This window comes from Carassius auratus, chromosome 27, assembly GCF_003368295.1.
Source record: "Carassius auratus strain Wakin chromosome 27, ASM336829v1, whole genome shotgun sequence".
Taxonomy (NCBI): domain Eukaryota; kingdom Metazoa; phylum Chordata; class Actinopteri; order Cypriniformes; family Cyprinidae; genus Carassius; species Carassius auratus.
Genome location: NC_039269.1, coordinates 19800593 through 19826311, shown reverse-complemented (window position 1 = coordinate 19826311; position 25719 = coordinate 19800593). Strand labels below are relative to the sequence as shown.

At 39.5% G+C, this 25719-nt stretch overlaps 4 protein-coding genes across 5 annotated transcripts; all 4 read right to left on the bottom strand.

Annotated features, from left to right (window-relative positions):
• Window positions 1-5196: 5196 nt before the first annotated feature.
• Window positions 5197-8162, bottom strand: LOC113046418 (odorant receptor 131-2). Its single transcript, XM_026207275.1, has 2 exons — window positions 7666-8162; window positions 5197-7480 (listed from the first exon to the last, which is right to left on the bottom strand). The coding sequence occupies exons 1-2, from the start codon at window positions 7712-7714 to the stop codon at window positions 6435-6437; spliced, it is 1095 nt and encodes a 364-aa protein (XP_026063060.1). The 5' UTR covers window positions 7715-8162; the 3' UTR covers window positions 5197-6434.
• A 550-nt stretch (window positions 8163-8712) lies between these two features.
• fbxo36b (F-box protein 36b) lies at window positions 8713-11311 on the bottom strand. Its single transcript, XM_026207274.1, is given in 5 exon segments — window positions 8713-8945; window positions 9175-9347; window positions 10692-10711; window positions 10713-10798; window positions 11183-11311. Coding segments are annotated over 5 exon segments (594 nt in total). The 5' UTR covers window positions 11279-11311; the 3' UTR covers window positions 8713-8726.
• A 1938-nt stretch (window positions 11312-13249) lies between these two features.
• agfg1b (ArfGAP with FG repeats 1b) lies at window positions 13250-20869 on the bottom strand. Of its 2 annotated transcripts, none has more exons than XM_026206430.1 (12): window positions 20538-20704; window positions 19239-19332; window positions 19033-19148; window positions 17485-17629; window positions 17202-17358; window positions 16579-16695; window positions 15388-15529; window positions 15213-15289; window positions 15035-15130; window positions 14771-14923; window positions 14411-14499; window positions 13250-13309 (listed from the first exon to the last, which is right to left on the bottom strand). In XM_026206430.1, the coding sequence occupies exons 1-12, from the start codon at window positions 20702-20704 to the stop codon at window positions 13250-13252; spliced, it is 1413 nt and encodes a 470-aa protein (XP_026062215.1). The 2 variants fall into 2 exon arrangements, with proteins under 2 accessions (XP_026062215.1, XP_026062214.1); XM_026206429.1 differs by lacking the exon at window positions 13250-13309 and adding an exon at window positions 13333-14095 and having other exon boundaries at window positions 20538-20869.
• Window positions 20870-22135: 1266 nt separating this feature from the next.
• On the bottom strand, window positions 22136-25268 carry zgc:110269 (probable flap endonuclease 1 homolog). Its single transcript, XM_026206431.1, has 11 exons — window positions 25112-25268; window positions 24669-24744; window positions 24458-24560; window positions 24306-24360; window positions 24146-24207; window positions 23906-24042; window positions 23627-23687; window positions 23261-23392; window positions 22813-22958; window positions 22515-22656; window positions 22136-22434 (listed from the first exon to the last, which is right to left on the bottom strand). Exons 1-11 carry the CDS (start codon window positions 25191-25193, stop codon window positions 22378-22380), a joined length of 1053 nt encoding a protein of 350 aa, XP_026062216.1. The 5' UTR covers window positions 25194-25268; the 3' UTR covers window positions 22136-22377.
• Between the last annotated feature and the right edge of the window lie 451 nt (window positions 25269-25719).

Here is a 25719-nt window from a genome sequence, read left to right as displayed (position 1 = left end):
TGTGCCTCAGAGTGGACCACGACGTCATCCAGGTAGGTGGCTGCGTAAGCTTGGTGAGGCCGCAGGAGGATGTCCATCATCCGCTGGAACGTCGCGGGGGCCCCATGTAGGCCGAAGGGAAGGGTTCGGTACTGCCAGTGGCCACTGGGGGTGGAGAAGGCGGTTTTCAGCTTGGCGGCTTCGGAGAGCGGTACCTGCCAATAGCCCTTGGTGAGGTCTAGGGTGCTGATATACCGGGCCCTTCCTAGCCGGTCCAGCTGTTCGTCATGGGGTACCCGTCGAATTCGGAGACTTCGTTCAGGCGGCGGAAGTCGTTACAAAAGCGGAGGGTGCCATCCGGCTTTGGGACCATCACAATGGGGCTGGACCACGGACTCCGGGATGGTTCTATTACGCCCAACTTTAGCATCTGTTGGACCTCTTCCTCAATAGCCTGACGACGAGCACGTTGAAGCACGTTGGTCTGCCCGGACTGAGAGGAGAACACATCCTGGAACTGACTGACCAGGTGCTGCAGCTTCGTCTTCTGGGCAGCCGAAAGGTGGGGGTTGACATCCACAACCACGGGCTCGGTGAGGCTTAGGGCAGCTACTTGGTCCCGGGTCCCCACCCATTTCTTTAGGAGGTTGATGTGGTAGAGTTGCTCCGCCTGCCGTCATCCCGGCTGTCTCAGGCTGTAAGTGACCGGTCCAATCCTCTCCACGACCGAGTAGGGTCCCTTCCAGGAGGCCAGAAATTTGCAGGCGGAGCTGGGGACCAGGACCATAACGCGGTCTCCCGGTTGGAACTCCCGTGGTTGGGCTGCCCGGTCGTACTGACGTTGCTGCGCCTGTTGGCCCCTGGTGAGGTGTTCCCGGACTAACGGCATCACTCGGTCGATACGTTCCCCCATTTGCCGGACATGTTCGATGATGGTACGATGCGGGGCCGGCTGCTGCTCCCACGATTCCCGGGCCACGTCCAAGAGGCCCCGGGGTTGACAGCCAAACAGGAGCTCGAAGGGGGTGAAGCCAGTTGAGGCCTGGGGAACTTTGCGGATCCCAAAGAGCACGTAGGGGATCATGAGGTCCCAATCCCGCTTGTCCTCCGCCACCACACGTCTGAGCATTTGCTTGAGGGCCTGGTTAAATCTCTCTACGAGGCCATCAGTTTGGGGGTGATAAACAGTGGTCCTCAATTGCTTCACCCGCAGCAGCTGGCAGAGGTCAGCCATTAGCCGGGACATGAAGGTGGTTCCCTGGTCAGTCAGGATCTCCGAGGGGAGGACGACTCGGCTGGCCAGCAGAAACAGCTCCTGGGCGATGGACTTCGTGGTGGCCTTCCGCAGGGGGACTGCTTCTGGGTACCGGGTGGCATAGTCGATGATGACCAGGATGTGTTCATGTCCTCGGGCAGACTTTGGCAACGGCCCCACTATGTCCATTCCTATCCGCTCGAAGGGCACCTCGATGATAGGCAGCGGGATGGGGGGAGGAGTCCTGTGTGACGTGGCCTGACAGGTCGGGCAGGCTTGGCAGAACCACTTTACTTCGGCGTCCAGGCCCGGCCAATGGAAGCGGTCGCGGATGCGTTGAGCAGTATTGGCTGCCGCGAGGTGTCCTGCCATGGGGTGAGAATGGGCCAGCTCTAGAATGGTCTCGGTCTTGGCTCGAGGCACAACTAGTAACTTTTTCTCCTCCCCCCTACGCCGGGCGACACAATACAGCAGGCCATTCTCTACAACAAAATGTGGGAGAGGGTGGGGCCGGGGGAGGACGTCCTCTCCATCCACGACTCGCACATGGCTCCAACAGTGCTTGAGTCGGTCGTCCTCCCGCTGTTCCTTGGCGAAAGAGCCCCCTCCAGCGGCCTGTTGGTAGACATCAAAAAACAGATTAGTGGACTGGGAGGGGGCCTCACCTTCTCTCCCACTGTCGGAAATGAGTAGGGCCAGTCGGCGGCGGGGTCCAGGCGGCTGCCTCGGTCTTCGACGGTTCCCCTTGGGGCTGGCAGGCTGAGTGGCGGTGGACAGCAGCTTCTCGAAGCCGGGCCAATCCCTTCCAAGCAGTACGTCCACCGGCAGGTTCTTCACCAGGCCTACCTCCACCGGCCAGGTGCCCTGGGGGGATGAAATGACCATCTCACGGGCCGGTACTTGGCGAGTGTCTCAGTGCACACAGGTTATCGCTAGGAAGTTTTTCCGTCCGCTTCAAGGGGTGCACAGTCGCGACTGGATGAGGGTGACCGCACTGCCTGAGTCCAATAGGGCCCTGGAACCGTCTTCCATCCACCTTCACGTCTGCTTCGGGGGCTCCCACCAGCACCCGTTGGTGAAGGATGCAGCCTGCCAGCCAGGCTCGCGGAGGCGACGGTGGTTCTGAACTGGGCATGGGCTCATCTCGCGGTGGGGGAACCGTCGGCCTGCTGACTGGTCGCGCGGTGCCTTCGAGCAGGCGTCGCTCCTGGACCACCCTCCGGGGGAATGGCGGCAGCCGGTCCCCTGCCCAGCTGTGATGGACAGCATCCGCCAGCTCGATCGCCTCCACCAATTTCCGGACGTCGCGTGGGTTCCTCATGCCGACGGCATGTCGATGGGCACGAGGCAGTGCGCGCAGGAGGCGATCGACCACCACTCGTTCCGCTACCTGCGTTGGGGTTTCCTTCCAACAGCCAGTGCTGGGCGATGCGAGTTCTGCAATATGTTCAGCAGCAATATTTCAAAAGTATGGATCCAACCCATCTGGACCAGCAGATTTCTTAGTATTTAACCCTATTAAAGCATCATACACCTCCTTTGTTCCAAAACAAACAAGATCAAAATCAATAGGTACATTTTCCCTAGACAAACAGTGATCCTCTTGTCTCCTCTGATGTTGAATGGTCAAACAACAACCCAGAAGATATAAAGTGCTGATTCAGGGAATCTAACATACTTTTCTTGTCTGTAATAATTTTACAGATATATGTTATGTATATAAATCTATAATGATTCTAAAAAACAACAACAACAAACAACATGTAAGTATAATAATTAGTGATTTATAACTACAAAATTAAACAATATTTACAAGCACTTTGGGGAAAAAGAAAAAAAGAAAAATTATGTCATGACTCATGGACAATTTTGCTCTATTTTCCATTGAATTCTACACTGCTCCTTTAGAGTGTCATGTCTGGTTTCGTAAAACACATTTAGATCGCAAAGTTGAAGATTTTAAATGCATAATCGATTACTGTCATAGTGATCTCATTACAGTTATTTCTGTGTAATCCCAATGTATTTTATCTTAAAAGTTACATGGTACCACTATATTTTATGATGTTTTAATCACTTTGAAAAAATGTGCTTGTAAATATTGTTTTATTTTCTAGTTACAGATCACTAATTATTATACTTAGGCTACATGTTGTTTATTTTTTATTTGTATAATTATTAATTTGAATTATTTAATTAGAAATTAGTTTTCTCTTGCCCAGTATATATGAAGCAACAAGAAATGTTCAATGGTATTTTTCATTATATGAAATAAGTAATTATATTCATATACTGATTTCCCATCACCTATCATGTTTCCCAGGTGGACTGCATTTGAGTCATGAAATGTTAATGTAGTTCTATTAACAGCTACAAAGCTTAGCCTGATGTGATGCACCTGGTGTTAAATATGAAGGGAGGTATGGTGAGGAATAGACACACACACACACACACACACACACACACACACTTAAACACTCGGGTGTTGTGACAAGAAAACACAGGTGTTTTTGTTTTGTATCAGGGTCAAGTCACCACTTATGGAGATGCAACAGTCAACTATGGATCAGTTACAGACAGAGCATTAAGAGCACCTGTACATTCAACCTGAAACCACACACCTGCAGGTGTGAAACATCTACAATATGACTCCAGTCCATCAATTAACATCTTGTGAAGTGAAAAGCTGCATGTTTGTAATAAACAAGTCCATCATTAAGATGTTTGAAACTTCAAACTGTTGCTTCCAGTTAAAATACATCCATTGTTTTCTCCAGTGACATCTCATCTGAATCAGGAGAGACATAGGAACAGACCAAGCACCGTTTCCAAGTAAAAACAGTCCAAAACAATTCTAAATTAATATGTTGATGGATTTTAATGTGACTTGTCAACAAGAGGAAGTTTATGGAATATGGCATTTTGGCAGGAAATGACAGTTTTAAGAAAAAGAAAAATATCTTGATGTTTTTTAAATTTTTTAGTACAAGCTTTTCGCTTCACAAGATGTTAATTGATAGACTGGATTCCTGTTGTGATTCATTGTAATGTTTTTATCAGCTATCTGGACTCTCATTCTGATGGCAATCATTCATCCACTGGGTCTTTTCCGTGAACTACTCTTTTAATGATGCATCCTATAATAGACCTATAATGTAATAAAGAGATGTTTGTACAAATTTTCAGTTTGTCACATTTAGTTGATGAGACAAATATAAACAATGACACTTGAGGTTGAACGGTTAGATTAGAGAGAACATAAAATACAATATACTGCAGAACATTTCTTCATCTGACGTAAGTTACAACCATGTAACCTTGTATTTAAAATGTTGCAAATCCATACTGTAATACTATTAAACAGTGATCATACAACAAATATACAATAAAATCAAACAGATTGCTCAATAGTATGCCACAAGCTGTATGTCACAAGATGTTCAAAACAGAATAAAGCTGAAAACAGTTTTGTTTAATGTTAAGATTTATACTGATCTGAAAGCAGCCATTTTATGGAACTTGAATACAGTAAGAGACAATTGAATTGTGATTGAATGTGTTGGATACTTTCAGTGACAAAGTGAACAGGACAAGAGAGAGACACTGGAAAAGTCAAAGCATTTATTGATACACACAATACTGAAACAGGAGGATTACAGACGCAAAGGTACAGTATAAGTACACCTTGACTGCTGCTGTTTTAATGTACATAAAAATAATAATAAAAAAATGGCACAATTAGGCACAGGTCATTTCTGCCATTAGTTATGATTTATTTTTATTTTTTTCTGAATGCCTTTATATTAGACATGTCATGCCATGCTATGCAGAATATGCTCATAATGACTACAAAATAATAACTTAATTACTAATTAATTATATAATTATATCACTTGAATTATATGAAACATCAAAACATGCATTAACACTTTACAATAAACAACAGACATTTAATTTAGTTATTTTCTGAAAGGTATACTGTATCAAATATAAACACAGAGATAGAGAATCAAACTCGTTTTTAAAGCTTAAATACATACTTAGCAGCATCCTGTTCAAACAAAATTATATATGCAACACAATTATATGCAATCTAGCAGTATGATTCAAGTGTATTAAACTCCACAGTGAGGCTGTTGTGTGTCATTTATTTTGTAGATGTGCATTTGAAAGTACAATGACTGCTACAGTGACTTACCTAAAGATATAACAGGTTTGTTGTCACCAAAATTAACCTGAAATGAATCAGTCAAAACATTTAGATTCAGATGATTCAGTATAGAAAAACAAATAATTTAGATAAAATAATTTATTGTTGCCAAAACAAATACAACTTAATGCACGATCACCTAAATTTTGTAATTTAAAGACTTCATAGTGAATGTTTCACATGACTTGAAAAACGTTCATAGACAAATTCAGGGGTCAATAAGATTATTATTATTTTTTTACTTTTTGTTATAGGCTGCATCCGAAAGCCTAGGCAGCTGACTTGATGCCTCGCTGCATTATGAGGCAATGATTTTGCAAACAGCTTTTTTTCACGAAGGCACCTGATGTAACTGATTTCGGACAGGCTGCTGAGGCAGTGTAATGGTTTAACGATCTAAGACAAAATAGAACGTATTTTGGTGATAACTAAAGAAATATTTTATTACTGTAATACTGATTTCTCATAAGAAATAACATCAAAAGTGCAAAATATTTGTCAGAAATATACATTTACTCACACAAACCACCAAATGCAACTTTAAGATGCCATCTTCTTTTTTTTTTTTTTTTTTTTGCGCAACCTTCATGGAGTGGAACGCCCAGGATTGTGGGATATCAAAGTCAGTGAAGAATACATCTATGCTGCCTTCAAAATTCAATCAGAAGATGCCTCCGGAGACAGGAAGTAAATCAGTATTTTGATCCGGATGTTCTTTGATGCTTTCCCGCCATGGAACGGTGCCTCAAAAGGCAGCATTTTACAGCTTTTGGACGCAGCCATATTCTTTTAGCTATATAGAGCTTTATAGCTGAATACATTTGTTTTTAATCTTCCTGACCCCAAACCTTTGATGTTGTTTAGATAAAAAAAAGAAAGTAAACTTAGTTTTGTCTCTTTTGTTGACCTCCCTATTCCGTGTTTTAAATAAAGAGGCCACTATCTATTTGTTAACACTGTTGTTCATCTCTTCCCACGTGTTTCTAACGGTTAACTGACGGTTAACTCATCAAAGTCTGACACCTCAATCTCGCCCTCATGCTCTGTGGTTATGGCAGATGGGGCGCTGGTGGCCATACAGGTGAAGGCGTTAGTCTCTATACTGGCTGCCGTCTCCGCACTGGTTATTGTTCCAGTGCTGGAGCTCTCTATGCTCCCAGTGTGAACACAGCTGCCACAGTTTCCCCAGAAGCAAGGCAGAAATTGAGGCATATCCTTGTAGAGCTCTTTGCAGCGCAGGCCAAACACCACGGGGCTCAGGGACTGTGCAAAACTGAAGAGGATAAAAATCGACACTGCTATGGGGAGCGCCTCCTGATGCCGGGAAATGATGATGAGAGAGGGAAGAATGTGCAGACTCATCTGCAGGCTGTGGATGAGAATGGTGCGGCGGCCTTTACTGTTGGATTGTGTGAAATGGCCAGCACGTCTCCCTTCCAGGTAAATCACAACGTAGCTTATAATGATAAGCAGCACCAGCAATAACAGCAATGCTAAAGCGCTGGCGATGCATGCGGTGCCCTCCAAAGCCGTGGAGCACTCGGTGTCCAGCCCAACCACATAGTCCCACGGAAAGCGCACACAGGCTAGAACAGTGAACACTACGGGGTTGATTAAGGCAAGAATGCAAGCCACCAAAGCGACCCAGCGGTACAATCGCTGGACCAGAACAGGGTAGCGGAGTGGCATGCAAATGGACAGACAAGTGCTGATGGACATCAGTGTGAGGGTGATCATCAAACCTCGTGCCATTACCACCTGCAGGTCGAAGAGGATCCAACAGGTGATTCGAGAGATTGGCCAACGTAGGCTGCGAAGAGCGTGTACAACTGTGCCCATAATGTTGAAGCCGGACAGACAGATGCAGTGCTGACACAATAGGACGTAGCGAGGGTTCTGATGCAGCTCCTGGTTGTTCCGCACTGTTGCTATGATGAGGCAGGTAAAGAGACCAGTGACAATGAAAGCTCCAAAGTGGACAAATGATTTTATGGTGTCCAAAGGCCTATTGCTGTCAGCTAGGTTGGAGCTGGTCACTTGAGAAAATGAAAAAGTAAAAAAACAAAACAATGTGAGCTAGATGGAGATCAAGAACATGGGAGTCACAAATCTACAGAAGCAGATGATCGATCATGTTGTGTTCAAGAAATCCCTAGAACGCTGACCATCACAACTTTCTGGATATTTTAGTTTAGTGTAAAAAAACTAGAAATCCACTCACCTGTTTGAAGCACGAAAGCCAAATCCATCCGATCACTGGTGTTAGTCATTTTTGATCTGTCACTTGTTACTCGATTAATAAACTCTTCAATCTCAGAAACACCTTCTTCCTCAGCTTGTTTGGATCCTAAATGAACAACTTTGCTTTTCAGTATCCTTCCCTGTGATATTTGTCATGCTTATTCACAGATGTAAAGTGTCCGAGTGATTCTCACCTGCAGCCAGCTGTCTATTCACAGCATCTCAGGTTCCCAACATCCCCCCACGCATGGTCTTTTACTGTGTAGTGACACATTGCCACGCAACAGTAAATCTGCTGAGCGTATGAGGGGTGTGTTTTAACCACATGCCCATAAATAACTCAAGCCTTATTATCTCATTCATACAGTTTAAAATGATCAGTGAGAAGTGAGGTGATAAATAGGCAATTCTACAAAAATAATATTTGTGATATGATTGTTCTTGACAGGTTTAATGACTGTAAAAGCTCATTCTGGATTGCCATGGTTATCTAGTTATGGTTCAGAGGAATCCAGCAACAGATGAGCTGTGAAATAATTGGATTGGAAATCGTTTTTTTTCCCCTCTTTTTTTTAAAGAATATATTATTGAAATGTGCTATTTATTTTGAACAAAACAGGACCGTTTTTTTTGCAATGACATAACATTAACAAATTCTAAATTTAAGGTTTTTATTCACAAAAATTGGCATCTGACAGGACAATACTGTTATTATGTGTTATATAGAACTGTGTTGTGTTTGGTAAAGTAGAGAAAACACGTGCTGGCATAATCTCAGTCTTTGGATATATATTAAAATAACCTCAAAGACTGCAATAATTATGCCAGAAAATCAGCCATTATGTGTTTATTTTACAAGTTGTGAAATACAGCATAAATATTTCACCTAAAACTGGTTCTTTGGCTCAAAAACATTTTAGATTTGAGCAATCTTCAGTTGGATTAGATTTGAGTGAATCTTCAATACAAGCAAAAATAGTGTTTTGTGAAATAAAGTCTTAATCAGACTTAAAAAAGGCTTTGTAAACAGTCTTCAGTCATTTACTCCAAAGGTACTGAAGAAGGACTTGGCTGGTTTTTATCCTCACAGGGCTGATTTTCCTTCTGCTTCCGGCGACTAATCTGCATCTGCAGCTGCAGCTTGTTGGTAAAGAAAATTGTCCTCCAGCCAACCTCCTCAGCTAAAGCCTCCACTGTTGGTGTCACAGTGTCACAATGCTTCCTCACTGTCTGCTCCCAGAAATCCTCAGAGTTACAAAGCTGGAGAGAAAAAAAGCCCACAACGGAGTTAACAGACAGCATAGACAATTTCCATGTAACCATTTAACGCACAGCAAACTCAGAAAGTAATCATAAAATTGTAATAATGTCCAAATTGTGAAATGTTTTGCTTGAAATGTGTGCTTGAGTTATTTTATTTAAAATAAATTTGGATTTGGATTTGTTAAATGACACTTTTAAAAGCAAAGGGATTTACAATAGGCCTTACCTCTTTAAACCTACGGCAGGTGCGTGAAACAACTGAAATGTCTTCAAGGTCCAGATGTGCCATGATGTTGAAAAGTAAAGCATTGGGGAGACGGACAATGTAATCATAGTGTCCCTGGCATAAATTTTGGGAGTACTGCAAGATGTGAGGACCAAATACCATTCTCACTTGATCTGGATGAGACAGATCAGATTGTTCAGTGAATGAGCCACAGTTTACATTAGGAGTCTTAACACACTTCAATTGAAATTAAGCTTAAAAATGTGAAGTGTATGCAGGTCTGTAATAATAAGAATAACAAAAACATACAGGTGCATCTCAAATTAGAATGTAATTGAAAATTCGTTTATTAAATTCTTTCGTTTCAGTAATTCAACTCAAATTGTGTAAATTGTGTATTAAATAAAATGTAGAGCATTGTGTTAGCAAGTGCAAGGTTGGTGGTTCGAAATTCAGGGAACACGTTTTAGAAGAAAATTGTTAGCTTGAATGCAATGTAAGTCACTTTGGATAAAAGCATCTGCTAAATGCATAGATTTAATTAAATTCTAATTAAAAAGAAATTCAGACTGAAGTAGTATAAGTCTTTGGTTCTTTTAATTGTGATGATTTTGGCTCACATTTAACAAAAACCCAACAAATCTCAACAAATTTGAATATGGTGACATGCCAATCAGCTAATCAACTCAAAACACCTGCAAAGGTTTCCTGAGCCTTCAAAATGTTCTCTCAGTTTGATTCAGTAGGCTACACAATCATGGGGAAGACTGCTGATCTGACAGTTGTCCAGAAGACAATCATTGACACCCTTCACAAGGAGAGTAAGCCACAAACATTCATTGCCAAACAATCTGGCTGTTCACAGAGTGCTGTATCCAAGCATATTAACAAAAAGTTCATTTATTTCAGTAATTCAACTCAAATTGTGAAACTTGGGTATTAAATCAATTCAATGCGCAAAACATGAATTAGTTTAAGTCTTAGGTTCTATTAATTGTGATGATTTGCCAAAAAAGCTTGTTAACAGAAAGTTGAGTGGAAGTAAAAAGTGTGGAAGAAAAAGATGCACAACCAACTGAGAGAACGGCAGCCTTATGAGGATTTTCAAGCAAAATCGATTCAAGAATTTGAGTAAACTTCACAAGAAATGGAGGCTGGGGTCAAGACATCAAGAGCCACCTCACAATGACGTGTCATGAAATTTGGCTACAGTTGTCATATTCCTCTTGTTAAGCAACTCCTGACCACCTCAGCAGGGTCAAATGTTTTTTTTTACTGGTCTTATGAAATATTCTAATTTGTTGAGATAGTGAATTGGTGGGTTTTTGTTAAATGTGAGCCAAAAACTTCACAATTAAAAGAACCAAAGACTTAAACTACTTCAGTCTTTGTGCACTGAATTTATTTAACGCATGAGTTTCACAATTTGATTGAATTACTAAAATAAAGGAACTTTTTTCACGACATTCAAATTTATTGCGATGCACTTGTATACTAACATGGACTGAATAACTCACTTTGCAGACGTTTGTCTTCTAAAGTCTTCATGTGATTCTCTCAGTTGTCCTGGTGGTGTGTTCCTGCAGTCTGACCTCAAAGAGATCTTCCACCAGCTCCAAATTACCTGCAGTTTGTTATTGTGATAAATAATATCGAACACTAAAGACCTGCTGAACGTTATTTTCCATATTATATCTTGTAGGATCTTAAGTAGAAATCAGTACGTTAACTAGCGTATTTATGACACATATCTCTAATTTAAATTTGTACATTTCAGTGCGATAATAAAAGCTAGTAGAGTCTACAATCCCAGACGTGATGAAGACACGCATGTATTAATCTCGTTCTCGATCACCAAGCTTTTTGGTTACAATTGTGATTTGTAACTTACAATTTAGCATTGCGTTTGGAAACTCTAGAAGAGAAGAGATAAACAAACAGCAAACTTTTGGTCATGTAACGTTAACTGCCGCTAACTTGTGTTAACAATATTATCAACTCGACAAACCTGAGATTTTGTTATTGCAAAGTGGAAATAGTCCTTTATTGGAGCAGGACCTTGTCCACTGATCTCAAACAGAGTTTCACCCAGTAAACTCGCCATTCCCGGATTCCGTTGACGCGTTACCAGGACAACATAAACTCCACAGCCTACGTCATCTCCAGAGCATAGGCGTCGCCAGAGCCGTTGTGTTTATAAGATTTTTAAAAAATATTTTTAAAACAATATAGTTAGAAGTAGAATAAGACAAATAATAAGTTACTAGACATATGAAATCAGTACTAATAAAATATATATTTGTACTACAAAAGGTCCACAGAAGAACACAAAAGGGGCTTGTAGGAACATCTTCATACATGAGGCCGAGACTCACCGTGGAGTATTTTAGTGAATGTGAACAATTAAAATGTGAAAAAGGTAAACCGTTTGAATATAATAAATATTGAATTTATGATTCTATTTAAACCATAAAAAATAACCCCAACTTTGGTAAAAAATAAAATGGAGGATTTCATCTGGCAGCTTTAACAGAATAATAAATGTTGAAATCATCCACCTTTGGTCATTGGTAAATGCGTTAATTAAAATGTTCTAAAGAACATTTGATGAATGTTAATGCAAGATTCAGAGGGGTTTAAGTAATTGATGAAAAAACAGCTGTCACTCAGTCTGTTGGTCAATTTGATTAATTAGTTCCATCTGTTTTTTATTTGCTCCAGTAGTTGTAAACGCAGCCTAAGATGAATCCGATTTTTCAGCATTAAGTATTTCTCTTCTTTGCAATTATTTACATTCCTGATTCAAATAACACTGCCAGCTATAAGTTTACAACATTATATATATTTTTTTACGTCATGCATGCTCACCACTGCATTTACTTAACAGAAATAAATACAATAATATTGTGAAATATTATTAAAATTAAATTTTCTATTTTAAAACATAATTTATTCCTGTTTCGCAAAGCTGAGTTTTCAGCAGCCATTACTGCAGGCTTCAGTGTGACATGATCATTCTAGTATGCTGATTGGGTGCTGAAGGAAAATTTCACATTTCACGCTGTCAGAAACTGTAGTGCTGCCAAATAGTTGAAACCTTTTTTGTTTAAAACAATTAAATTTTTTCTTAATTATTCCAATATATTATCCAGAAGGGTAAGTGGGAAATACTAACATTACAACCATGCATATCCCGTAGTTAGAACAAACTAAAAACTCAAGCAATGCTCCAGGAAGTACTAAAAAAAACAAACAAATTCAATAAAACACAAACAGATGCATGTAACACAGTAGTTAAAAATCATTTAATATTTTATACATATATTTATATATGTACACATTAACTTGTATACCTGTAATGGTAACTTTTGATGTTGTCAACAATCCATTAACGGAGATCACCGCAGGTCAGACCTGCCAATTTCCCAAGTTGCAGCAATAGAGACCCATAGGGGAGATCATAGAAATGTGAAATCTACCACTTACATCTACTTCGGTCCTTTTGTGCTGTAGACACCTGCTTTATCTACATAGCCGCTTGTGCTGAGCTCCACTGCCCTTACAACAGATGTCAGGTTTTCATCCAAACCATGTTTTCTTACCTCCTTGAGGCGATTATTGGCATCTATTCCTCACATGTGTTTTGGCCTCAACAGAACGTAACATTTCTGCTAGAGCAGGTGCTAAGGACAAACTAAGTTGTTTGTAACAGCTAATCACAGCATCCATAGACACCACTGTGTTCTGCTGTTCGGTCACAGTTCCTCTTTGTGAATAACATGGTTTTAAAAGGATTACAAATGCTGATATGCACAAGGAGCTTACTTTCTAGGCATAAAACATGAGTCGAAGGCATAAATGAGGAGGGACAAATGTGGAGTTTTGTCCTAGAATACAGAGATGGGTGGGGAAGACCGTCACCTGCGTATCCACAGCTCTTTCTCTAGAAATGTCGAAGACTCAGTGCAGTAAATACAAAATCTGAATACTTTCAGATTCTTGAAGACAATGTTTTAGAGCATTGGTGATGCGGAATGTGTGCATGACGCTGCAGAGATGTGGGGTAAAAAGCGCTTTAAAGAAAGGGGTTTGTGGAGGAACCTCCTGTGGGGTACGGTCCTGCCGGACCTCCGCCCTGAATGGAAGAAGATATGACAAGACAGTGTCAACATCAGAGTTGATGAAGAAACATTGTTCTGAAGGTGTCATTCATAGCTATGGTGCAATGTGCAAATTAAAGGACAAATTAAAAATATAGTGAATGTATCCGTTTAGTCTACACCATACATTATGTGAAAAAACGGCTAAAATATAAACTGAAACTAGACAAAAAAATGAGTGTAAATGTTGGTATGGCATACACAAGGTCGTAAGATTGGCTAACGATTAAAGCCCCGTAGGTTAGTAACTATAGATTTTACCACATTTCAGACTACAGCTCTTACAAGTTTTAGAGCACAACCACCATGCACATAGTGGGTAAATAACAAGAGAGGCAAATGCAAGTCTACGCAGAAATCAAAAGGACAAAGATGTTCTGAAGACATTTGCATTCCTTCTGATCCCAATGTTGAGAAAAAGTGGATGAACTTTGAAGATCCAGACCACACCAGTAAGAAATTGGTCCTTTGGTTACTTGGACTCGTTTACAAACAATGCACAATTCGACACAGAATCTTCAGAAAGATTGAAACTAAAATACGATGCTGTGCCGGCTATATTGAATCGGACAGTAATGTCGCACCACAAAAGTGTGAGTAAGTGTTTTTATTACATGGTAATTATTGGTTTGTCTCTTCTTACAGATCGATTGATATGTATTATGTATTTATGCATTCCATCTATGAAGGATGTGGTATATTCCCAACTGTAGCCTATCGTAGCAATGGCCATTTACTTCAGAGTTTACAATCCAACAAGCCTATTAAAACAGATGAGGGGCATTAAGTCGGGACAGGAAGTAGCCTAGTACTTCTAAAATATGATTGTTTTTTTATTGTGTACTGTTCTCTGATGTCCACTTAAAAAAAACAAGGCAGTTCATGACCCTTTTAAATGTAATGTTGGATTATACAAGGTGGGGGTGCTATGAATATTTTGTTGGACTATGAGGGGCCTTTGAATATTGTGTTGGATTATGGGGAATGAGTAAAAGGTTTGAGAACCATCGTTTTTAGAACAATTAATAAAGAATATCCATGATACTTCGTATTTACACTGCCACTGGCTTGCTTACCATGAATGGGTTGCTGGAGATGCCAGGTCCTGTGACCGCCTGCCCATAGTTGCCCATAGGTTTGGCCTGTCCATAGGCTGGAAAGCCCCCTGAGGAGGACCATACAAGAAGAACAGCTATGGAGCTAATGTATTACACTGAGAGACAATGCTAAAGCACTGAACCTGCTACTCCATCACATGCAACACCAAAACTCACATCAAAGCACGGAAATCAAAAAGAGCTGATGCTTAATAAAACACAAACCAAGCCTTTCTCATGACTCATAAGAGTATGCATAAAAGAATAGAGAGTATGCATAAGCCACTGGGGGATTGGGCCACCTCACACTCACAAAGACACAAATATAGTCTCACATACCATTGGGCTGTTGGTGGAAGGCTGCAGGTGGGGGAAAGGGACCTTGGCCAGGGAATTGCTGCTGGAAGGTCCCACTAAAACTGGTTGGCAGGCAGTAACTGGATGTGTTCCCAAAGCCAGCTGGCATGCTCATAGAGCCAGTGCCAAATGAGGCTAAAGTAAATAAAAGGAGACCAGAGGAGGAGTAGCATGTTTCACCTGCTCATTCCTTAAATGGACACACACATAACGGGCATGCTGATCTCGACCAAAGCTAGGTTTTACCCGAGGCTGCTGCTCTTCCGTTGGTTTGGAATGGATTTGTGGACATGGGCTCCTGAACCATCCCAGCAGCCACAAATGGGTTTGTGGAGGGGGCAGCTGCACAATAAAAACAGTCAAGTTCAGTTAAAAAGATTAAATGTTGAAACCAACTTACTTAAAAGAATCTTAAAAGCTCCACCTGCAAAACCCTGTTGCATGTTGGGTAGTCCTGGCTGAGGTAGAGGTACAGGAGCTCCGGGGACACCTCCAAACACACTTTGGCGCATATGCACACAAAAAGATATACATGAGCACACAAAAAAGATTAAAGCCTAAAAAGTCTTTGTGCAGCAAGTAATACAGTAATCGCTCACCCTTGTACGCTTCCACTTGTAGTGGTTGAACTGAGGGCACTGTCAAGCTCAGCCAGGGCAGCGTAACGGTCCTCTGCTGATAAACTGCTCGGAGGCGGGACAGGAGCCATACTGGGTAGTGGAGGAATGGACATGCCTCCACCTGAATGGGAGAAATTATCTTTAGCCTAAATTTATTAATAAACACATAAGGGTCAACACATAAGGGTTTCAAAAAATAAATAAATAAAGATATATTGATAAAGGATGTACTCTTTGTATTTATGTCGGTTTGTTATCATGGCTTTTATACCATTTTCAAGATAATGACGTGGTATTACCATAAATTAAAAGTTAATACATATTACTTAATATTAAATATTAATATCTAATATCTATTCAATTTGGTACCAAAACTTTTACAAATGGTTGCCTGTGCAATTTACTAATATACTAAAATAACTTAAATACAAAGCAAAATAGAAATATAAAAACAAAATAAAAGGAAAGCACATAACTAACATTCCTCAAATTAAAACGAGGACTGAAAATCACAAATTTCATTGAGATTGTTAATACTGTAAAGGTATATAAATAATAATGAAACAACACAATTTACTTTTAATGCGAGTTGCTCCACATGACATTAACAACCTGAATTACCCTTGCCTTGTCACACAGTTCTACAGGGGTCCTCTCTAGGATATATTTCCCTATTTTATGCTTAATTGATGTTAATTAATAGATTTTTTTTTACTCATGTACTTTGGTCGCACCACATGACTTTTGGTTCTAACAAAGGTTTTTCAAATATTAATACACAGTTTTATTTATATATATATATATATATATTTTTTTTTTTTTCCAATAATTATTTTATTGATTTCTGAAAATGATAATTTCTTCATTATATTATCAGGACAGTTGTATTAACCTGACATTTCTGACTTTATAAAAATGTAATTAAAAAACATGCTCATTACAGAAGATGTGTTTGAAGTCATTCTATGTATGAACTGGATTTTAAATGTATCATTAAATAAATAAATACACAAAGATAATAATAAAAAATTCACTGACCCATCCTATTCCTTAAATGACAACAGCACAGATGTGACATTTAGCCGATTACATTCTGTAACAGCCATTACAAGAAATGGAAATACCCGTGAGCATAACAAACAATGGATAGGGCAGGGCAGGGTATGGTACCTGTGTGGGGTTGTTGAAGGGAAGGCTTTGATGGGGGTGATGTGCCAAAATGTGACGGTACACTAGCATTTCCAAAGGAATCAAAGTTGGCAAAGTCTGTGGTGGAATTATTTTGTGCTACAGATGGCACAGGGTGAACAAAATACATGAAGGAACAGGACTGATGAGGAAAATTAAGTGACAGTGTGAAATCATGGTTCTGACATAAATTTAGACAACCAAAAGCAAAACAGTGAGCTGACTGACATCATATACAAATGGTTGAAGAGTAGGATAGTTGAAATCATTTAAGGATTGTTCATCCAGAATGAAAATGCTGTTTTCATTTACTCAACCTCATATCAACTGCTTTTATACCTATAATAATAAAAAAATTACCTCACATCATTTTTTGTGTTACTTAGAAGAAAGCAAGCCATGCAGGTTTGGAACAACACGAGAATGAGCAAATTAACACTATTTTCATTTTTGGATGAACTTTACCTTTAAATGAATGACAGAAAGCTACAAAATTATTAATGGTGGTGAAACAATTAAAGGAACTTGTTAGCCACAGCATCTAAATAAGCTCTTCTTCACTTTAAACATAAATTAGAGCTGTCAATCTATTAAAAAAGTGTTACCTGAGGGCCTGTTAAAATGTGCAAAATTAGCAAAGTTTGAGGAGCTGGAAGTTTGAGCTTGAGGGGCAGCAAAAATATCTCCACCCAAGTCAGAGAGGAGGTCAAACTTCTTCTCCTGGCCTGCAGCCTGGGCCTGAACACGACTGGTCACTGGGGACTGAGAGACAAATGTGGGGAAGACATGAAGAGGAAAACAGGGCATAACCTGGTTTCGCGAAGAAGAACTGAACGTTCTGTGGTTCCAAATGAAGGTACAAATGTAAAGGTGGTTGTACGTCGTTACCTGGTTGGATGGAGTCTTGGTAAGATGCAGGGTTTTGAGGGGCTGGGGAAGAACCTCTGGGGTGCTACTGGTACTGCTAGCAGATGAACCAGATATTGAGGCCTGCACAGTGGCGATCACCTTGGCTTGTTCTGGGGGAACATACCTGCAAATAATAGAGCTGTCAATTTGTAGGCCAACCAGGAAAGCTAATTTGCCACGGGCGCCCTCGGGAGTTTTTAGAATAAAGTTATTTTTAAAAAAAAATAAGGACTGTGTCTTGTTAAGAAGACTTCAAGAGCTTTGTTTTATAACATAATTAGCACAATTAGCAGTCATACACTACCATTCAAAAGTTTGGGGTCAGTAAGAATTCTTTTTATGTTCACTCTTATGCTCATCAAGACTGCATTTAACTGTAATAAATACAGTTTATTACAAGGATGTTAGGGTTTCCATCAGAATTTACTAAATCATTTATTTGAGAACCTCTTTATAAAACTGAACAGCTTTATAGCACTACAATAACAATAATGCCAGCTAAAACGATGAAAATGCATAATCTCAGAAGCATCTGTCTCATCAGACACGTGTACACTTTAATTTTAGAAATTAATCAGTTACAGTAAATGGTTTATGGTTTAAAAGTCATTTATTTATTTTCAGTCATTTATCATAATATTTAAGTTTTGGTGCATTGTTAAAATAGGCTACACATATAAATTTGTTGGGTTTTTTTTAGAGAGAAAAAAAAAACAAGTCGCGTAGCCTATTAATAAGTCGCATTTTATTATTACATTCAGAAATAAGCCTAATGCCGATGCAAATGGTTTACAAACATTATAATAAACACTGTAAACATAGGTATGCTATTTAAGTTACCCTCACTCCACAACAAATCCTTTCAATTAACAGTAGCCTATTTAAAAAAGAACAATAAAAAATAGCCTATAAGAACTTATAGTAACATAAATTTATATAGGCTAAAACGAAACTGAAACCACTGTTGGGTCTCTCATTCGACACAAAATCAAATGTTTCCATATTCGTGATGCATTTGAATGCTAAATTATTATTTATTATAGCTTATTTCACTCACGTTCCAATATTCCATGTATAAGAAAAATAGGATGCCGCTTTCTGCCATCGGTTTCCTTTCGTGAAGCACAAAAATGAACCGCAACACTGCATTTTCGTTCATTTTCATACTTTATTATTCAAGAAAAAATATATTTCTTGTATAGGCCTATTTATTCACAATATATAGCCTAGCTTTATGATGTTTTTCTCTGCTCGCAGAAGAGCTTCAAGTGCATGATGTGATATGAAGACATGTAAAATTAATCACCAGGAAACAAATGTTAGTATTTTTAACGGGTCAAAGACAACTATCCTTTCTAATTTAATTAAATTCTAATTTAAAATAATCTTGTCTGTTAACGGTTAATGAGCATCGGTTGTCGGTTAGGAAAAATAACTGAAATGAATATCCTAGTACAAAGAAAAAAGCAACATGCTACACAAAAACACACAACACAAAAGATGGATGGATCTGACCAGACTCCTTACCATCTTTTCTTCTCGTATTTCTCCTGAAGAAACTCTTTGACTTTCTGAGGTTCACGGAAATCTGGGATCACGGAGCTCTTGTCATCATACAATCCCAGCCAGATGTGCTTGCAGACCTGAGCACAAAAGAAAAGAAAAAAAAAGAGATTTGAACCTCATTATGTGTATATGTTGTAATGTGGCCTTTGTGGAAAAGCGGGTTGTACCTCATTGCTGTGTTTTTGTAAGAACTCGATTTCCTGTTGGGTGAAAGTTGTCATAGAGATGGACTTCACTCTGTGTGGAGGGTTGAGGCCTCGTCTGGGGTACAAATCAAATGACATAAGTATCACAGATTGGTCACGGCACAGACAATACTAAACTTCGAAAGCCCTACTTCATACTCGTACATTATTAGTGGTGCTTATATTTGTTATTCTTCTAGACAAACTTTCTTCGCATTTTAAGCGAAAATGATACCTCAAAACATATTCTTTTTTTTTTTTTCAAGAGAGATTTTCTATAACGTTTCTAAATGATCAGATGTAAGTTTTTTGTTATCATCAATCATTATTATTTGTAGATTTATGCCATTGTTAGTTAATAACTAAATTATACATAATATTAACATGTAAAATACATTTGAAAGAATTTTAATTATGAATAAATTCTTTCTTACAAAAATGGGAGACCCCATAAAATCAATATCAACATGCCATGGCTGTATAAATGAACCACGAGGGTGGGCTCTTTTGACACGAGTGGTGTACTGAAGCCCGGATAAGACCCCTAAGGCTTTGTTTGTGGTCTCTGGGGGCCCCTGTCCTATATAGTTTTATCTCAGCATCAGAATATAATGAAGACACTTAAAGCCCTTAAAGGCCCTTGTGGGTCCCTGTCATATTTAGTCATATCCCTGCACCAGAATAACATAAAGACACTGACCACAATGGTGGCTCTTTTGATGTAGGACACTAAACTGAGGCCCTGCGTGGAGCCCCAAAGCCCTCTGGGGGCCCCTGTATTACTTAGTTACATCACTGAACCAGAATTTCATGAAGAAATTGAGTTGAGGCTGGCTTTTTTGTCTTAGGACCCCAAACCCAGCACCACAATATCATACAGACATTTTCACATGTCTGTAAGTTCAAAACCACTCACATTTTCTTCAATTCATCCAGTTATCGATATAATCTGTGCATAAGCGGCTGACGTGTTTAAACATGGGTGTGTCACACGTAGATACAATACTTTCCGAACACACACAATTAACACCAACGTCACACGGTCTTATTTGAATAGGAGCCTGTCCTCTTTGAAAAGCTCGGCTCCCCCGGCCCTGAATCTCGTGCTATTTTGGTGAAAGCTGATGTTATGATGATGTTAGAAAGGCAGCTGGGACACATTCTGCAGATGATCTCTCAGATGGGAGGGGTTGTTAGGCGTCTGCCCGTGCAGACTCTTGGGGAAAACAACAAGTTAATACGCCATCTGTGTGGATATGAGGGGCTTCGTTAAAAACTTACAGTATTCCGGAACAGGTGGTGCACACAAACGAGCCCACTGTCATGTTGGCGTAGGTCGGGCCGCGCTGATCGCAGTCAAAGCATTTCCTATTGGGAGGCTGGCTGGTCATCTCCCGAAGCATCTTCAAGTGTTTCTCCTCCTGTTTTCGTTTGGCACTCGCCGCCATCACGAAATAATAAAGCTGTCGAGTCTAGGGCAGGTGGAGCTGTGAGTTCTTGGTAAATCTAGTGCATAAACACGCCCGGCAGCGCTGGAAAATCGTTCCACATAGGACAGCCAGGAATAGCCATAAACGTCTGGTTCTTCACTGGACTGATGTGGAGCGCTAGAGGCTGTGCATGTCAATACTGCCACCTACTGCACCGGCGAGGAACGCCTCTGCTGGCACACGTTCAGAAACACCGGCGAAATCGCCTTAAAGGGTTAGTTCACCCAAAAATCAAAATTATGTAATCAATAACTCACCCTCATGTCGTTCCAAACCAGTGAGACTTTCCGTTTAATCCGTTTTCCATTTACCTTCGGAACACAGTTTAAGATATTTTAGATTTTGTCTGAGAGCTCACTCAGTCCCTCCGTTGAAACTGTGTACAGTCTTACTGTCCATGTCCAGAAAGGTAAGAAAAAACATCATCAAAGTAGTCCATGTGACATCAAAGGGTTTGTTTGAACTCTGTATTGATACGCAAACCGTTTAAAACTATTCAGTTCGATTTGGTGAACTTGTTCAAAAAGATCCGGTTACATCGAATGATTCGTTCGCGAACCGGATATCACAAACTGCTGTGTTTTACTCTCTCACAACAGACACAGAAGACAAGACAATGCTGAATAAAGTCGTAGTTTTTGCTATTTTTGGACCAAAATGTATTTTCGATGCTTCCAAAAATGATAACTGACCCTCTGATGTCACATGGACTACTTTGATTTATGTTTTTCTTACCTTTATGGACATGGACAGTAGACCATTCACACAGCTTCAATGGAGGGACTGAGAGATCTTGGACTTTTAAATTTAAAATATCTTAAACTGTGTTAGAGCATTAAAGATGTTTGAAATGTACTAAATTGGAACAAAGTCTTTACGAACTATAAAAAAAAAAAAAAAAAAATGAAATATTTTGTTATCTATCATAATTTCTCAATTTGATAAATAAAAGAAATATCCCATGTGTTTGTGTAACAGCTTTGTGAAGAATTGTTCCAACTGTACTCTGTCTACAAGTGTTACTACTATCTAATAAGTGTTACTGTTTCTCGATTATGGACTCATATTTTGGCCGGAAGCAATGGTTTAAAGTTAAAATGCTTTAGTGGTGGCTTAGTTACGTGTAAACATTTAGCTTATCATTAAAAGATTGATTAACTGGTATTGATTACTTGTAGATTATTGTGATGTTTTTTTATCAGCTCTCATTCTGACGGCACCCATTCACTGCAGAGGATCCACTGGTGAGCAACTGATGTAGTGCTACTGTAAATTCCTGTACATCTTGGATAGCCCTTGGGTGAGGAAATGTTCAGCTAATTTTCATCTTAGGGAGAACTATTAGTTTTAACACAAACCACACTACAACTGCAACGATGAAACACAGTATACTTTTAGAAATAAAAATAAGTTTACTGTAATTTAATACAGGCTCCCAGACATTTTTTTGTAGGTTACATGATACAAAAACATTAAAAATATATCTTTTCTTGGCACTGGTTTTACATTATGTTGCATTTGAGCTAAATAAAAACTTAGTAAAATAAGCATCTAAAACAGATCCATGCCATTACAACATCTGACTCTTCCACATGATGCTTTGATCAACACTTTTAGATTCATGATTCTTCTTATTTAATTTTTGATCGCTTTCTCCCACCGGATGCTTCCACAGCTGCAGACACAGCCTAGATACGGAAGATAAGATTGTTTGTAACAATGTTCAAGCAAGCAATCAATTAACAATTCTTCTTTATTGATATCTGACCTTTCTCTTCCGTGTCGCAGGGAAAAATTCTTCAAGACGTGACTGTCTAGTTGGGCCCATTTTCTCATCCGCCTCCCTCTGCTTCCTTCTCTTTAAGAGAGACTCACGAAACTTCTTCATGCGTCCCCGCACCCTTTCTTCACTTAAAACAGTGAATAAGATCACATACCCAAAGAAAGGTGCACAACAAATGCACAATAACGAAAAAAAAAAAGAATAATATTAAATAATGTCAGTTAATATATTAATATGTTAATATATATAATATATTAGTAAATACTAGAACACAGATATGTACTTCACAGTCCTCTCTCTGCACAGGAACTGCACCAGACCCTCTTCATCAGGCTCACTCCAGGCCAGGACAGGGTCATCGATTTTCGGAGTTTCAAAAAACAGCTTACGGGCATCTTTGTATTGCCAGTTTAGGGGGATGGGGTGTGTCTGGAAGAATTGAGAGCCAAAGTTCCCATTTATTTTGATGTATGAACAACCTGAACATTCTTTTGAACATTTATTTTTGTGTTCCACAGAAGAAAGAAAATACTGTTTTAAAAGCACTTGGGTGAACAAATGATGTCAAATCTATCAGAATGTTGCCTTCTACAGACTTCTAAAGCCATGATGAAATCAAAAAGGATAATTCGGATATTCTGATATACATCACAAAAGATGAACACAATACCCGCCAACTTTAGCAGTGTTTGATTTCTTTGGCTTATATATATTTTTCTTCTGAAAAGCACCTTTCTGTTGACATGTTCCATCACACCCTCTATTGTACGATGTTGTTTAATAAGCTTCAGTGCTCGACTCGGCCCAAGACCCCCAATCTTATCGCAGTAGTCACAGCCCAGCAAGATACACAGGTCAACAAACTACGAAAGAGACACAGGAAGACGATTAAGCAAATCAAGAAGCATCATTAAAACTCTAATGGTACTCAAAATCTAAATTAATTTAAAACCACTACATTCAGAATTTATGCCAACTTCATCAAGGCATTTCAGATTTAGCAGCTATTGACATTCAGGCACTGGGAGTTGTTTTCAAAAATACAGAACAAGTGTCAGCAGTCTAGTAAAAAGAAAGCAAGTAAACACTGAAAATACCTCTTCGTATGTGAGCTGTAGAACTTCCAACAGCTTTGGTAAGGAGTACTCTGTGACCTCACTATGAAAGAAATTATTTAAGGACATAACAGTGATAGTTATTGGTGCAAATATTGCTGCAATAGACAATTAAACTGAAAGTAATTAAAAAAAATCCTTTATCTCTATGTATGTATTTAACATTCAGAGTAACCAAAGCATGTTTTGCACTTTAATGTGGAAACTAAAACAATTGAATTGCTAATGTTCTCCGACAAGATCTCCAGACTACTTTTTCACCTGTCTCTCTTTGCATTGAGCTGGCGGAGCAGAAAGGTCCCTCCAAACGCCAGCGTGTCCATATCCTCTGAAGCTACAGCATTAACTGTGCCACTTTTGACCAGGTGGGCACACAGCGCCTCTGCTTCACCTGGAGCCTGACATTCACGGTGATGAGAAAGTCCAAATAAATCAACCCAAAACCTCTCAAATTAATATGAGTGAGGATTCATTTGTATACATGTAACTAAATTAAAATACCTTGATGCATGGCACACCCATGAGCTGCAGGAGACGCAGGCATTCCTGTTTAGAGTTGGACACTAAAGTACAAAACAGTATACATAAATGCCATATTCACCAGCACACTACAAATAATGGATTTTTTTTCACCACATATTTACAATACAACTGCACACACCTGTGTTGGAGCTCTTTAAGCTGTTCCAGCCTGTGCTTTCAGCTCTTTTCTCCAGCTAGAGGGATTCAAATGATAAGATATATAATTATATACAAAAACAATTACACAATTAGTATACGTATATGATTACTAAATAATTGTATTATTCTCACCACGGCTCTCTTTTGATTAGGTGGTCTGCCATCAAGTACAAAGACAGGCTTGATGCCATGCTCCAGGAAAGTAAGAGTGCGGTAAAACAAGCCAGTGAGAGGGCTGCAACATCACATTCATATTATAAGACAACACAACTATACCTAACAACTCATCATATTTACAAAAGACACTGATTTTAATGTATTTGAACAAGCTCTGTGAACTGACCTTAGCTGCAGATGACTGGGGAGAGCCGAGCGAAACTGATTCACCACAATAGATGTATCCAGTGCAATGATCTTTCCTGAATCACAGATATACTACTATAAGAATTATTCAAATAAAATAATAATATATATGTTATGACAAGTCCACAGACACACACACACACACACACACACACACACACACACACACACACACACACATATATATATATATAACGTTATATAACAAAAAGAAAGCAAGTAACAGTTAACGTTAGAATATAAAAAGCATAAAGAAAGCTAAGTCATTGTTAGAAGCCTTTCTGAGTAATGTTGGATAAGCATTAATAACAATCTAACTCTGAAGGGTAGATTCGAGATCTTTTTTTATATTATTGGATGCACTATATTACTTTAACAATTAGCTGTTCTCTTACATTTTTAACAGTGATATATTGATCTTACCAGAATAATCGCCGATCTCTTTTTTGCGTATAGACGCTGACGCGTCATCATCAATTAGTTTCGCTAACTTTGTAATCCCCATATTAAATTAAAACCGACTTTAAATGGCGCATGTACGACTGTTGTTGTTCTCATTCATCCCACAGTTTCGTTTCCGTGTTGTGTTACGGCTCTCGAGTGGTTGCCGCGGTAACAAAGCGCTGATAGGCCACCGCGACTCTCACGTCACCAACTCGTTTCGCCACTGCAAACAGACTGACACAACTCGCTTGTCGTAGACAAAGCTCCAGTGAAAAAAATACATTTGAAAGTGATGCGCGTGTGAAAAACAGAGGACAGACAGACAGACAGACAGACTTTGAGTCTGAACGTTTGTGTAAATGTTTTATTAGGTCAATTCGGACTAAAAATATATATTTTTTCTGTATATAGTAAACGCAGATGTCAGCAATGATTCCTACATTGCAAGAACTGGCCAGGTAACATCAATGGCTGTTAATAACGATAGGTTCTCTTGTTAAATCCTCAACATAAAAAATAAAGCGCACACAAGGCCTTTAATTTCTTTTCCCGTGCTACGGTTGTGTACAACCAGACTGTACAGAAAC

Excerpts from the sequence above, each read along its gene's own strand:
- LOC113046418 (XM_026207275.1), bottom strand. The coding sequence starts at position 7,714 with ATGACTAACACCAGTGATCGGATGGATTTGGCTTTCGTGCTTCAAACA. Across the intron at positions 7,481-7,665 it reads GGCTTTCGTGCTTCAAACAG|TGACCAGCTCCAACCTAGCT; the intron begins GTGAGTGGATTT and ends CATTTTCTCAAG.
- agfg1b (XM_026206429.1), bottom strand. The coding sequence starts at position 20,704 with ATGGCGGCGAGTGCCAAACGAAAACAGGAGGAGAAACACTTGAAGATG. Across the intron at positions 19,149-19,238 it reads TACAAAAACACAGCAATGAG|GTCTGCAAGCACATCTGGCT; the intron begins GTACAACCCGCT and ends TTTTGTGCTCAG. Across the intron at positions 14,924-15,034 it reads CGGAAGAGCAGCAGCCTCGG|CCTCATTTGGCACTGGCTCT; the intron begins GTAAAACCTAGC and ends TATTTACTTTAG.
- zgc:110269 (XM_026206431.1), bottom strand. The coding sequence starts at position 25,193 with ATGGGGATTACAAAGTTAGCGAAACTAATTGATGATGACGCGTCAGCG. Across the intron at positions 22,657-22,812 it reads TGCAGAGAGAGGACTGTGAA|TGAAGAAAGGGTGCGGGGAC; the intron begins GTACATATCTGT and ends CACTGTTTTAAG. Across the intron at positions 22,435-22,514 it reads CTGCGACACGGAAGAGAAAG|GCTGTGTCTGCAGCTGTGGA; the intron begins GTCAGATATCAA and ends TTCCGTATCTAG.